Raw genomic sequence first — 15,062 nt, 5'->3', positions numbered from 1 at the left:
GTAAATTCACTAACAACAAACCAATTTTTCTTGTTTTTTTTTAAAGAATTTAAAATGTACCTTAACAATATTTCATCCTCTGCAAATAAGAAAGCAAGAAAAACAACCTCAATTTGTAATGACTTTAATTTGTATACTCTAATTGAAATGTAAATTAATATCTTACCCTCTTTTTTTTCCTTTACTTTTCTTCTGCTAATTTTTCTTATCTTTTTCTGTTTGCAATTAATGTTATATTTTTTGTTCTGTATTCAGATGGCATTGTACATAATGTTAATGTCATTTTTGTAATGTTCGCAACCATAAAAAAAAAAAAAAAACCTACGGTCAAAAAAAAAACTACGGACAAAAAAACAAAACAAAAACAAACTACTGCTAAATAATGTAGCGTGTTTAAATATTATTATATGTTCATCTTCATTAGCATACAACATGTTTATATATTTTATCCTTTATAAAATAACATATTTATAAATCAAGCTGCTAATATGTACACAATAATAAGTATATTTTGAATTTATTTTTTCATTTTAACTTGATTTAATGTTTTTGTCATTTTTAAATATGTCTATATAGTTTTTATTAATTTTATTTCAGTTTTAGTTTAGTTTTACTTATTTTAGTACATTAAGTTAAATGGAAACGTTGCCTTGGCCACTGTTTTATTTTATTTTATTTTATTTTATTTTATTTTATTTTATTTTATTTTATTCTTCAGTTAACGTTTGTTTCCAAGCAACAAAAATGCGTTTTAATGGTTTTATTTTTTTTTATTTTAGTTTTAACTATGCGTTCTTTAACTCTTTTGCAGGACTTAAGCAGAGAATACAATAAACAATATGCAAAAAAAAACCATACTCAAATCATTAAATTGCATTAAATAAATTACCCATCGAATTATGCAGTCATATGTATATAAAAATCAAATGAACAGCTCTGTGCTGTAGAAATGTTATGACGTCGTAAATGTGAGACGCAAGTCAAAGCGTTACGAAATATTTCTGCGACTTGAAGTTCTCACATGTCCTGCTTTCTGAAGCAGCTAACAGCAAATTGGTAAGCTTGAGAGGCTGTTACAACGTTTTATTAATTGTCGCATGTGACCTTTTTTTAATTCAATGCTTCAGTGCTCGCTGTGTAGTGAACTTGCTTGCTTTTATATTGGAAATTACATTCAAGTATGAAAACTAGACAATAATGTCTAATATATTTAATTCATATGTTCATATTTGCGTACTAGGCACTGTATCCCTCTGAAAAATGAGAGAATAAGGAGGTTGTTTCTGCAGTTGATGAGCTGTCCTCTCTCTCTAGATCTGAGAAACCTCCACATTAGGAAGCCACAGCTCCACAAGTAGGATGAAACTGGAACTGTCCCGAGTGGTACAGGGATGTCGCCTGGGGATTTTGACTGGACTGGGAAAATCAGGGCAGCACTCACTAGAGTTGCCCGGCTGTCTCCTGTACACTCGCTGTGCAACTGTTCCCCATCTGACCCAGGACACATTACACACTTTAAGCGACCTGCCATCAGTCACACAAGTGTCTGTGGATAGCCTGTAAGATTGTAGTTATACATTCAAGGTTAGGGATTCACTGAATATTTGGCAAATGGTTTGCTTTTCAGCCAAACATGTGGATCTGTAAAATGGCATATTTTGCTGACAGATCTGGGTTCGGTTCACAACATTTGATGTTGTGACAACTTGAATCTTCACAGTGGATGGAAGACTATGAGAGTAATGATTTATTTTTCTTGCCATCTGTAAAGCAACCTTAAGTTTCTGAAAACCATTATATGATTTAAAAAAGAAATATTATTGTTGAATTATTGTATGGATGAATCTAGCTTTAAGTTCTGCAAACATTTTTTCACATATTGAAACGGTGTGATTTGTTCTCTGAAAATTTTCTGTAGTTTCAGTTTTTCAGCACTTTTTCTTTTTCAGTGCAGAGCATCAAGAGGTTCTGGAGGAATTCAAAGAGGGTGTCAGAAAGTTTGCAGGTTAGCAGTTCACCCTACTAACTTTTTGTTATTTGCTTTCTCTTGGTTTAAAAGATGGTAGGTTGTATGGAAATTTGTTTTTGCCACATGATAAAAAATAAAAAAGGTAATTGACTTTTTATCTGACAGTTTATCTGACAATTCTGACTTTTTTTCTTGCAATTGCAAGTTCATATCTCACAGTTTGGACTTTTTTTTCTCAATTGCAGTTTTTATATGTCACAATTCAAACTTTATAACTCACAATTGCGAGTTTATAACTTGCATTTCTGACGTTTTTTCAGAGTTGTGAGAGAGAAACTCAAAATTGTGAGAAAAAAAGTCAGAATTGTCAGATAAAAAGTCAAAATTATCTTTAATTTTTTATTCTGTGGCAGAAACAAGCTTCCATAGGTTAGTGTGTCTGTAATAATATTTCAGCTTGTGCTGACAGAAGTCATAATGTCTTTCTTTAAACATTTCTCATTCATTAGGTAAGTGGGCCAAGGGATCAAGTTTTGGTTGCTTAATCTTTGCTCTTTAGCCTCTGCTGGCCATTTGTTTCTAAAAGCATCTTCTTCCCTTGATGGCAATAAAAACCTGCTTAATCACAACATTAAGAAACAATATATCACTAATATCTCAAAAGTACTAGTGTTGTCAAAAATATCGATATTTCGATATGTATCTACTGAAATATCTGAAGCTTTTCTGCAGTATCAATAGATACACTCATACCAGCTGCACCTTCTCACTCTCTCTCTTTTCTCCAACTGCAAATTTACAGTTTGCCACACACTCGCCTCCTGTCACTCACTTGCTTTATTTGCTCCAGTTGAATAGTGCTTGTACCACGCATAATTTTACTAAATGGTGCGCACATAAAGCCACCTCTCAAACAGCTCGCAAGTACCAAGTTAAGTTGTTTTTCATGGTGTATTGCAGTTAAACGGTCAAATACACATATATCAAAAAAATGCCCGTCTTTGCAAGTATTCAGGTAAACACAGTCAGTATGGGAAAGTAAATAGTTGAGAAAGACGGCGCATGTTGTGTAACCGTATCTGTGCACAAGCTCTTAAAGTGACAGCAGCCTAATAAACCTGCTGCTGTCTGTCATGTTAATCAAGACAAAAAGAAAATCACCCGCTGCTCTTGTAACTTGAATTGTAAGCATTAATCTGTTTACTTTTCTTTTGTACTTGTACTTTCTTTTTTTGTAAATTTAATTCAGTTTCAAATAAAGTCTCCCTGTGCTGTGAAACTATTGTAGCAAAATTGCCCAAATTATCAAAAAATGATGGAATGATAATAATAATATCTCTATGGCAGTTTTCCCTGTGGTATTGAAAATGCTATCGAATATCGATATTTTTCAAGGTATCGTATTAAAGTTAGAAATTCCACTATCGTGACAATACTAATAAGTGCAGATGGCTGTTTTTTTGTTGTTGTTGTTTTTGGAATGGCTCGTATAAGTGTGAAATGGACTTATTATTCCTGTTGGCTATTTTTTATGCCACAGCTGTGGATAGTTGTTGATGGATAGTTTGGGGCTCTTGTGGTGCCATCAGCCAGTCCCACTGTTGTCAATATAATTTTTCCTAAAATGAATAGTCACATGGCATTTACAGTTTAGGCAACTGACTTGATTGAAAATACTCTAAAAATTCTAATTTATACAAAATACACAGGTCCAGAAATTGCACTCTTCACCTTCAATTTCCCAAACACATTTAGTCATAATAAATATAATAAAATATTAATATTATATAAAAAAAATCTAATGAAATAAAATTGATTTTGTTTTAAAATTCTTTTAGCTTTCAACCAAACAAAATTTCCCAGTGGGTGTTGTATTAATATTTAGTGTTGAAGGCATGTTTTCACATTCTCTTCCTCTCACTGACTATTAAGTGACTGTTTAGAAGTAATTATGTATTCATGCTTGGTTGCATGCCACAGATATATTTTTGAAAAATTAGTTTTCAGTTTTCATTTTGCAATCGTAACGAAAAGAAGCGTACTGTTTCAGTCACTGCCTTCAGCAATCCAAGCAGAAATGAGAAAGGTAATTGCATTCACAATATTAAGATGTGTGACCATGAAAACATTTCAAAGGGTGACTTGAAGTGCTCCATTTGGATAATTACAAAAAGAAAATTGTTGTACATGATAATATTGGTCACCAAAGTTCATTTCCATCATCATTTCCACACAGTACCACCGAGTTTAGATTCCTCCTCGCGTTCCTTTTGTACACGTGCACTTTCACCTAATCTACAGTTGGGAATTAGTTTGTACAAGCTATGCAAATGTACACTTTCACCATCAACGACACTCATCAGTGCCCCAATTTGTCCTAATCTCTATGTAAATGCATTTTTATATCTTCAGAATAATGAGTTGAGCTCTTGGTTGTTTATTTCGCCAGTAAACAGTGTTGCCATAATGAACAAGTGTTCTGCCTGATTGCATTGGACTATTCTCATGCATTCCATCACTGCTGAGGATTTAGTAAATGGATGAATAACAAAAGTGTATTTTGCAGTTCGCCATATATTGTGTGTTGTTGGCACTATTTGTGTCTTTGAGATTGTAGTCACTGAAACTGCTGTTAAAATGTTTTAGATGTATGACATCTGTTTTGATTTGAAGTAGTTTCTGACATGATTAACATGAAGCTGATGATCTCTTTGCAGGTCTTCATGATACTGTGCTTTTCTGCTCTCTGCATGATTCTGCAAACACTAGCCCTACTGGTCACGTCACCAACAAGGTTAGTGAACTGTGTCGAATGATTGTTCTTAACCTCTTTTGTCACTGAGATGGAGTGAAATTCAATTAAATCATAACAAATAGTCTAAAAGGGCAATTCAGTAAAATCTCATTGGTTTTCAACTGCTCCGTTTTGGCATAGAAAGAGAGCTTTTCTGTCCTCTAAAGCTATGCCATCCCTTTATTGTTAATTGTCAGGGATTTAATGGTTTGTGTGTAATTTAACAGACAGTGTCGGTGTGGGGCAGCGGTGGAAGGATAGAGCTGACAGCGGCTCGGTTCATGGCGATTCAGGCAGCTATCCAGCCGGACTGCTATCAGAGCATGGCGGACGGAGAGACCTGGCAGGCCAATACCTCTCGCAAGAGAGTCCGTAAAGCAGTGGACAGGACTCTGGCCCATCTGGATGAATGTCTGGTGTTGCACCAGAAAACACAGGTCAGTGCACAAAAACACAGGCTGAGTTCTGAATACCTGTCAGTGACTGCAGGATACATTTTCAGTAAAGCTGGCAAATGCCACACTTGTGGCATTCAGGGCTCAACGTTAGTGTTTCAGAGAGAACCACACAATAAAGTTAGATGAGAAACTTCTTACAAGATTTTAGTTTTATCTAAACAGAACTTTTTTTTCTAAATCTTACTTTACATTGCAAACTTGGCACACAATAGTGGGAAACTCCATTTTGGGGGTCAAGGTTCATCTTAATGGCCTTGCAATGCCATGAGAAAGTAAAGAATGTACAGTATACAGTGGTGCTCAGAATTATTGGTAAATATGATCAAAGATGACTGTAAAAATAAATCTGCATTGTTTATCCTTTTGATCTTTAATTCATAAAATGAGTAAAAATCTAACCTTTCATTGAAGGAAAAGTATTGAAAGTGGGGGGAAAATCACATTATGAAATAAATGTTTTTCTCCAAAACATGTTGGCCACAATTATTGGCACCCCTAGAATGTTTTTTATGAGTAAAATATCTCTGAAGTATATTCCCATTCATATTTATATATTTTTTTAGCACACCAGTAGGGCTGGGCGATACATCGCATGAGATTGTCACGCGCATTTCGTCAGTAAAGCCGGTTCCCTGATTACCGCTAAATCACCATCACCTGCTTTCAAATGGAGCGGCATTTAATAAACAGAGCCGTAGTTCACTGATAAGCTACGCAATATCGCGTTCATTATTGAAGGCGATTCATCTGCGATATGAACGCGATATTGCGTAGCTTATCAGTGAACTACGGCTCTGTCTATTAAATGCCGCTCCATTTGAAAGCAGGTGATGGTGATTTAGCGGTAATCAGGGAACCGGCTTTACTGACGAAATGCGCGTGACAATTGCATGCGATATATCGCCCAGCCCTACACACCAGGGTGATCATGAACATGAAATTGTCCAGCTATGTCTTCCTGTTCCACAGGAGTATAAACATGAGGAAACACAAAGGCCAAATTCCCTTAATCATTCATCACAATGAGTAAAACTAAAGAATATAGTTCTGATGTGCAGCAAAAGATTGTTGAGCTTCACAATATATAAAGTAGCTGTAAGAAAACAGCTAAAGCATTGAAAATCCCCATTTCCACTATCAGGGCAATAATTAAGACGTTCCAATCAACTAAAGATGTTTCAAATCTGCCTGGAAGAGGACGTGTGTCTGAATCGTCCTAATGCGCGGTGAGGAGGAGAGTTTGAGTGGCCAAAGACTCTCCAAGGATCACAGTTGGAGAATTGCAGAGATTAGTTGAGTCTTAGTTGAGACAATCTCCAGTATATTCAGTTGTCAGACATGATTGGAACTTCAAACGGGACCGGCTTCTATGGTCAGATGAAACTAAAAAAAAGACCTTTTTGGCAGCAAACCCACCAGATGGGTTTGGTGCACACATGGATAAAAAGTACCCCATGTCCACGGTTAAAGATACTGCTGGATCTTTAATGTTGTGGGCCTATTTTTCTGCTGGAGGTCCTGGACATCTTGTTCAGATACATGGTATCATGGATTCTACCAAATATCAACAGATAAAAAATCAAAACCTGACCGCTTCTGCTAGAAATCCTATTATGAGCCATGGTTGGATCTTTCATCAGGACAATGATCCTAAACAAACATCAAAACCAACACAAAATGTGTCACTGAGCACAAAATGAAGCTTCTGCCATGGTCTTCCCAGTCCCCTGACCTGAACCCTAAAGAAAATGAGTGAAGTGAACTGAAGAGAAGAAGCACCAACATGGAGCTGGGAATCTGAACGATCTGGAGAGATTCTGTATGAAGGAATCATCTCTGATCTCTTCTCAGGTCTTCTCCAAACTCATCAGGCATTATAGGTGAAGACTCAGAGCTGTTATCTTGGCAAAAGGAGGTTGCAAAAACTATTGAATAAAATGGTGCCAATAATTGTGGCCAACGTGTTTTGGATATAAACATTTATTTCATAATGTGATTTTCCCCCCACTTTCAGTTCTTTTTCTTCAATGAAAGGTTAGATTTTTGCTAAGTTTATGAATAAAAGATCAAAAGGATAAACAATGCAGATTTATTTTTACAGCCATCTTTGATCATATTTACCAAGGGTGCCAATAATTCTGAGCACCACTGTATTTATAAGGGTTATTATCGTCAACTAAAATTATTAAAAACATTTCTGTTAATAAATATTAGTTGAAAAATGTATACAAACATTAGAAATGTTGCCTTGGAAATAAACTGAAAAACGTTTAAGTTGAAGCACTAAAATTATTAACTAGAAATAAATAATAACTAACTAAAACTAGAAGTGAAATAAAATAAATTAAACCTAAATAACAGTATTTAAAAAAATAAAATAAAATGACAAAAGCACACATATATACACAGTGCCCTCCATAAGTATTGGGACATTAAAGACAAAATTATTCTGTTAGCTGTGGTGTCAAGACATCAATAAATATTAAATATTAAAAGATTAATATGAGGCAGGAGTACAGAATATCACATTTTATTATTGGCTGTTTCAACAAAAACTGTTTTACCAAATAAGTACAGCACTTTTATAGTTTCATCCCTCTGACTAATGTGAACATAAGTATTGGGAAGGTTTAACTTATGTAAATATATAAGTAAATGTAAAAGTGTAAAAGCTAATATTTAGTTGTAAACCCCTTGCAAGCAATCACTGGAGCGAGTCTGTGACCCATAGACATCACCAGACTCTTGGTTTCACAATTTAAAAAATGCTTTTCCATGCCTTTATTTCAGCCATTTTCAATGGTTGCTTTTATTGGGGAGCTTCTGCCTTTAGTCTCTTCTTCAGCTGGTGAAATGCTTGTTCAATAGGATTCAAATATTTAAATTTTTTTTATATATATATATATATATATATATATATATATATATATATATATATATATATATATATATATGTATGTGTATATGTAATGTGTGTGTGTAAAAGCTCATTAATAAAACTAAAATTAAAAACTAATATATCACTATATATTTGCAAATTGTCTGTCGCAGGAATTAAAACATGCAGAGATATTTGGTGTTGTGGAGGGTGGAGACATTATGGAGGAGAGGCTCCGGTCGGCACGAGAGACTGCCAAGCGTCCTGTGGGCGGATTTGTCCTGGATGGATTCCATTCTGCTGCCATGGACCAGGATGTGAGGGCTCAGCTGATTAGAGCGACAACTGCAGAACTTCCCCAAGAAAAACCCAGGTAAAAAAGGAGTCTATTTAAATTTCTGCCTCACAGGCTTAGACATTTCTTCAGTTGGAGATTGAATGGAAAAAATCATCCCCATCTGATTATGCACCTCGATTCTCAGCAGCCATAGCAACACTCTATCCCACCAGGAGCCCATAACAACTATCTCATCCTTTTTGGGTAGCTGGAAGTGCTGGAAAAAAATTCATCTTATGTTCCTAGTGTTGTAATGATTGATTTCTCTGTTCTCCTTCTCTTGGAAAATGACTGGGAGGTTACAAAATCACACAGACAGCAATACAATGGCAGGAAGTAAAGCAGTGTGGATCTGGAAGCGTCCTTGGGGTCTTCAGAGGGCCGCTTCCCTCTGGGCTTTACAGTCTTGTTAGAAACCGACATTTCCCTTGGGTGCATCTCAGGTCACAAATAACTGGAGAAGGTTGTGAGGCAGACAGGCTGGATGACGGGATACATAATTTAGATTTAGAGCAGGACAAGATGTTTCTGTGCTGCAGTATTTATTAGTGGAAAATGATGTTTATATTTATATAAATTGCATTTTAAAACGTATTAATGTAAAAAATGTTTATATAATAATTGTTTTTTTATTCTAATAATATTTTACAATATTGATTTCCTTAAAAGTATTAAACAGCACAACTGGTAGACCGGAAGACTGGAATAGCCTAATGGTTGATGAAAATTCAGCTTTGCCATCACAGGAATAAATTACATTTTAAAATACTTTTAATTCTAATAATATTTCACCATATTACTGTATTTTTTATCAAATAAATGCAGCTTTTGTGAGCATACGAGACTTCTTTCAAAAGCATAAATGTACTGACCCCAAACTTTCGAACGGTTGTGTGTGTGCAATTGTCTTTTTGTTTGATTGTAGATGTCACAATGTGCTAGTGGTCCTCATTTGTTTGTTCGACTATCCAAACTCCCAAACTAACCTCAAAAACAATTCTTGTTTCACTGCATGAGTTTGTCTATGTACTTCTGAGATAGCTTTTTAGCCATCTCCATTGAACCTTCATGTTTTGTATTAATACTTAATGATTTACCCTGGGCTGAACTTGACTTTGATTTATCACTGGAGCTCACTGTAATCTGTCTTTCTGAGGTACATTGAAAAAGTATTCCCAAGCTAATAGAAAAAAATGCGTTGTGAGATCTAAAGCTTTAGAATTACCGGTTACTGCTGAAGTGTGTAATTTATTCAATGTTTAAATACCTTTTATCTCAGCTTAACATGCAGAGACAACTATGACCTTTAATTAACCTTTATATTTAACCTTTAATTAATAAAAACTCTCATTAATGCAAATTTTTTTTGTATTTGACGGATATATTGTACTTTAAGGCTGGGGGGGCCCTTTTCCATCTAAAAAAGACATACAGTGCATTGACATTGAGCTTTTGCCGTCCATTTCAGGTTGGTGTTGGGTATTGGCCGTCCTGATGAGGTCATCAGCTGTGCTGAAGCAGGAGTCGACCTGTTTGAGAGCGTCTTCCCCTTCCAGGTGACGGAGCGGGGCTGTGCGCTCTCCTTCGACTACACCATTGATCCTGACCCTGAGACGGCAGGTACATCAGCCCCTACAGGTGTGCAGAAGCCCATAGTTATACCATTCAAAAGATATTACAGGTTTCTTACACTTTCTTAACCCTTTAAAGCCTACTATATCAAATCTGATACTCAAATTTCCAAGGCTTCTAAATTATAAACACTGAAACTTGAATTTTAGATTCATCTTGTAATCTATAAATGAGCTGTTTAGCTCAATAATATGAATGAATAAGGTCGTACTTCAAGTGTTTGCTGCCAGATTAGTGTCAGCAGGAATAGTGAGCTGTATGTGGGACTGTTTTTCACAGTATGGCTTGGTGGAAGTGGAGCTGTGCTTCTGCTAGTTGTTTCAGATAATTAAGTTTGATTTAAGGGAATAAAGTCTTAGAGAGAGAGTGTGTTTGTTCAGGCCCCAGTCAAATTAAATAATTGGCTCCTTTCGAACAGAACCCAAGCCCTGGGAATCCGTCTTGCCATCTTCACTGTCAGCAGGAACATGTATGAATCAAACCTTAGTATGGTTTCCCACCATTTTGTGTTGCATTTTACTTTCAAAAGCATATTCTGTGAGAATAGCTACAAAGTATCTGGATCACACAAAGAGAGATAAAAAATTCACTATAGGGCATAAATAATTGATTTGGGCTGTTTGGTGTGCAGCAGTCTGTTCTAAGAAGAAGCTAATCGATGTGTTAGGATGGTAATAGAGTTCAGGACAGGCACTTGCACGGGGAAGACGGAAAAAGATACCCTCTCAGCCAATTAGAGAGCTCTGCAGGGGGACTGTCTGTAGCCTCACCCTGATCTGCCACCTTCTGTCAGTACAGGTCACATGTTTTAATCCACACCAATCTTGTTCTCTTTTGCACCCTCTCATCTCTGTCTAAAGTTCCACTTTGTGGTCTCTTTTTCTTTATTTTTCCTTCTTTCTCTCATGTCCCTTATTTTCTTCTCTTTTTTCTTCATCGTGCTCTAAGTACATTTTTGCATATACTGTATATATACAGTAAAAGAGTACAAAAATGTGCTTTATACTGAAGCAGAGAGGTCTATAATCTGGGTCTGTATAAAAAGTTTTTATTTATTTTGAACTGGTTTTGAGGATGGCACACTTGGCATTGCTTCTTAGGCAAGAGCTTACAAACAGCACATTTAGAATACAACAAATTCATTAACATTAGAATGATTTTGAGAACAAAATTCATATATGTACATACTGTATGTGTTATGAATTTTGCCGAAACGTTTTCTGAGAAGTGCTCTTGTGCATATAAATCCATATAATCCGTTCAATTATTAGTGAATGAGACCTGGTGTTCTTCTAATTGAAACGCCACTGCCTTTAGGCTACCAGAATTTCACTCGACTTGAAAATTGCATTTCCTTGGCATGTGCACACCAGACATGAAAAATGCACTACTTTCATTATCTGGTCATGAAATGTATATGTAATAGGTTTTGTCTTGTTTAATCATGTTAACATATTTGGCACAGTGCTGGAACTCAATGGAGAGATGCCTGCTGTCAAGAAGCTGAATGCGAATGGAGATGAAAATATGACGCCTTTTGAAATGAACCTCAAAGATAAAAGGTGCGTGTGTGTGTTAGTTGGGAGACAAGGACATACCCTTTCACCCCTCATGCAGCTGTGCATTTTTTCATTCCTCATATCAGATGAGGCTACTAATGCTTTCTTTCACGTCTTTCATGATCTCAATCTCCTCAGCTTGTATATGAGGATAAATAAATGTTATATGTCAGTAATTCATTCTCGCTTCTGAGTGCATTTCCATAATATTGCTCCTATCACTAGAGTCAGATCAGATTAGTGGTCAAAGGAGCGATGAAGGATATTAAACAAAAGGATTTTCCAACCCCCACACTCATGTCTGCCTTATAAAACCTCCAACATACATCAGCGAGTGTACATGATACATGCAGGTCTTAAGACTTTTTACGGAATAAAAATTATTTAACTATAAATATTACTTTTACTTGACTATTTACTATTAGATGCTATTTACAAAAAGTGACAATAGCATTTTTTTAGCGATATGCTATTTACAATAACAATATATTCTATTTACACTATATAAAAGTAGCAGTTTCTTGCAATAAGTGCAAATAATTTTTAGGTAGTTTGTTGGGGGAAACGCATTACAAATAACTTGAGTTATGTAAACAGATTACATTTTCAAGTAACTAAGCAATGCATTACTTTTTCAATTTACAACAAAATATCTTTTACTTTTTTAAATAAGTAACTTGTTACTTTTTCACATTTATTGACTGACAGCTCTCCTGTCCCCATGTTGAAAGAAATAAAGTGCAGAGGTGTTGTGTGCGCTTTGTGAACATGGTGGTTATTGTAGTTCTAGACTAAATGTGAACATGCATTTACTCTTCTCACTTGCACAAAAAACATTCAGTATTCCTCAAAAAGAATAAAAACAGTGAAATGCAATCTCAGAATTTTACACAAACATGTAATAATTAACTATATTAAATTACACAAACATACTTTATGTATTTAATCTCACTTTATTTACAAATGTCTTTGCTGCTAACCTTCAATGATCTAATTCAACCATACTAATAAGCAAAAACTACTTTAGATTTAGAAATAAGAGTGTTGAACTTCCTTCTCCTGTATCCTATTCTTCTTTAATCCAGCTGAAAGGTTTGTTTGAGCTGCGCCCTCTACTGTACAGGTGTTAATATACATTTCCTTTAGCCTGAGGCTTATTCATTTCACTTTTGGTGGAAAAGGGCCTTTACATTTGCCAAAAAATTTGCCCAGGTGAGGAAAAAGTAACGCAAAAGTAATGTAACATATTACTTTTCATAAAAAGTATCAAAAAGTAACACAATTAGTTACTTTTTTAGGGAGTAACGCAGTATTGTAATGCATTACTTTTAAAAGTAACTTTCCCCAACACTGCTTATAGTGTTGATAGTGGCAGATCTCATTATTGTTGTACATTAACAGGATGCAATAATAACATTAATATATAATAATTAATAATAATAACTTATATTTATTAAAATTATTAAATAGATGCCACCTTATTGGGACAATAAAGCCCACCCTATACCTACCCCTAACCCTACACGATAAATACTTTATTATTAAACACTCGTTAGGCACTTTATTTCCACTTTTCCAATATTTTCTTTATATTTATTGAAAATAAATGCGTTTCCAATCTGATATGTGATGGGAAAAGGGAGAAGAGCGAGTTCGGCAAAAGGCAGATTCGAATTCTTGGTCGAACGCATCAGAAGCTACTTCCACGCGCCATACTCCCTATGGCCTACGCCACTGCAGATGTTGAGTGGTGCGCATCTTTTTTTATCTTGTGTGGCCCAACCAGACATTAGTGGGTGGAGTTAGTGTAAATAGCCTTTGCCAACAAGACAAGTATTGGTATATTGGTACATTTACACTTCCATTTACTTTGTGGAAAGCATGCATTGATTATTTAACTAGATTTTCAGTGCATTTTAGTTTTTTGCATTCAATATTTTAAAACTACTTTGCAACAGTTTCATCCAGATTATGGTTCCTATTTTATCTTCCACTCATAATCACCAATTGTACATATTGGTTAATCACATTTGAAGCCATGTTTCCCTTTTAAAGAGATTTTTTTAAATGTTGTGTTGCATTGCAGATTTTTCCTTAAATTTATTTTTATACTGCATTAAAAACACATAAAAGTCCTTCAAAATCCCTAAATGTGCAGATACCCTGGTGTGAAAATGAGCCCCATAACACTCTGTTTGACTTTCAGGTATCAAGATGATTTCCGCCCACTTGTGGAGGGCTGCGGCTGCTACTGCTGTAAAAAGCACATGAGAGCATATGTTCATCATTTATTGGTGACCAACGAGCTGCTTGGTGGTGTTTTACTCATGCTGCACAACATGGCACATTACCTAGGCTTTTTCAAAGCGCTGCGGGAGGCAATAGCCAGTGACCGTCTGCAGGACTTTAAAAATAGAGTGCTTCGTTGCAGAGAAGGTGATTGAAATGATTGAAGGACGTTGGGCGAAAAGAAAAGAAAAAAGAATGAACAAAAGCAAACTTACATCAGAGCATACTTAGGGCTTTGATGTGGTTTCATGAATAAAAAGCTGATTCTGATGCACATGCTCTTGCCATGCAAAATATCAGATAAAAAGTGTTAATGTGAGTGACACAGCAAACCTTTTAAATTCCCATGGCTCATTTCAGAGTTCACTCAGTTGGATTTAACATTTGCCGTCAGCTGCATCAAATGAACAATTTCTCTCAGAAGGGGCATTAATAATGGAAAAAATACCTTTTTAAAAGAGCAGCTCTCGCTCAAATTCTCACTTTTTCAGACCCTGAAAAATTACCAACTGCTGTTTTCCTTAGCACATATTTTTGACTGGTTATACATGTATTTTGAAAAATGCTGCATTTCTTTCTTTCTTACAATGATGGTATTGTATAATATTTATTATTGTGCATTATTATTATTGTATATAATTGTTGTTTAGATTAACATTTTGGCCTTGTGTTAAGTTTTAAACTTCTGCAAATCTAGCTTACTGACTTGTTTTTCCCGATCTTTACATTCCTCTTCATTAAGTATTTTTAACTTTACAATAAATGCACCGCAGAGTGCCAGTAAACCTTTTAGCTGTGACTATATTTACAACAGCACAGCCTAAAGTGCCTTATTGCTTTGATAAATGTTTAATGTTATGTCTGTGTATATTTTAGCACGGCTAAAATGCAATATTGGCCATTCAGGTTCCAGGGTCGTAACCATCCATTTTAATTGTTGTTTTATGACCTAATTAAGGATGTGTGAGTGCATTTTGAGAGTGAGTACTGGAACATTTATTCATTTGGTAGACCTTTTTACTCAGTGTAACTTACAAATAAGGAATGCTGCAACAAGCAATTTTAAGGAGACAATAACATAAGTGGAGCAATACAAAGTTTCAAAGTTGGCCATGTACAATCTAGTACTGAGATGTAGGCGTAAAA

The 15,062-nt window shown here is 35.3% G+C and overlaps 1 protein-coding gene across 2 annotated transcripts; it reads left to right on the top strand.

The window, feature by feature from the left end:
• The first annotated feature begins 936 nt into the window (after window positions 1-936).
• qtrt2 (queuine tRNA-ribosyltransferase accessory subunit 2) lies at window positions 937-14,708 on the top strand. 2 transcript variants are annotated; one of them, XM_048175069.1, is made up of 9 exons: window positions 937-1,056; window positions 1,315-1,559; window positions 1,950-2,005; window positions 4,687-4,763; window positions 4,991-5,200; window positions 8,273-8,472; window positions 9,905-10,056; window positions 11,534-11,630; window positions 13,834-14,708. In XM_048175069.1, the coding sequence occupies exons 2-9, from the start codon at window positions 1,360-1,362 to the stop codon at window positions 14,069-14,071; spliced, it is 1,230 nt and encodes a 409-aa protein (XP_048031026.1). In that variant the 5' UTR covers window positions 937-1,056; window positions 1,315-1,359; the 3' UTR covers window positions 14,072-14,708. The 2 variants fall into 2 exon arrangements, with proteins under 2 accessions (XP_048031026.1, XP_048031025.1); XM_048175068.1 differs by having other exon boundaries at window positions 9,905-10,074.
• Window positions 14,709-15,062: the final 354 nt, after the last annotated feature.

The sequence above is a fragment of the Megalobrama amblycephala genome, linkage group LG22 (genome assembly GCF_018812025.1).
Source record: "Megalobrama amblycephala isolate DHTTF-2021 linkage group LG22, ASM1881202v1, whole genome shotgun sequence".
In the NCBI taxonomy this organism is placed as follows: domain Eukaryota; kingdom Metazoa; phylum Chordata; class Actinopteri; order Cypriniformes; family Xenocyprididae; genus Megalobrama; species Megalobrama amblycephala.
This window is presented reverse-complemented; position numbering and strand designations above follow the sequence as displayed.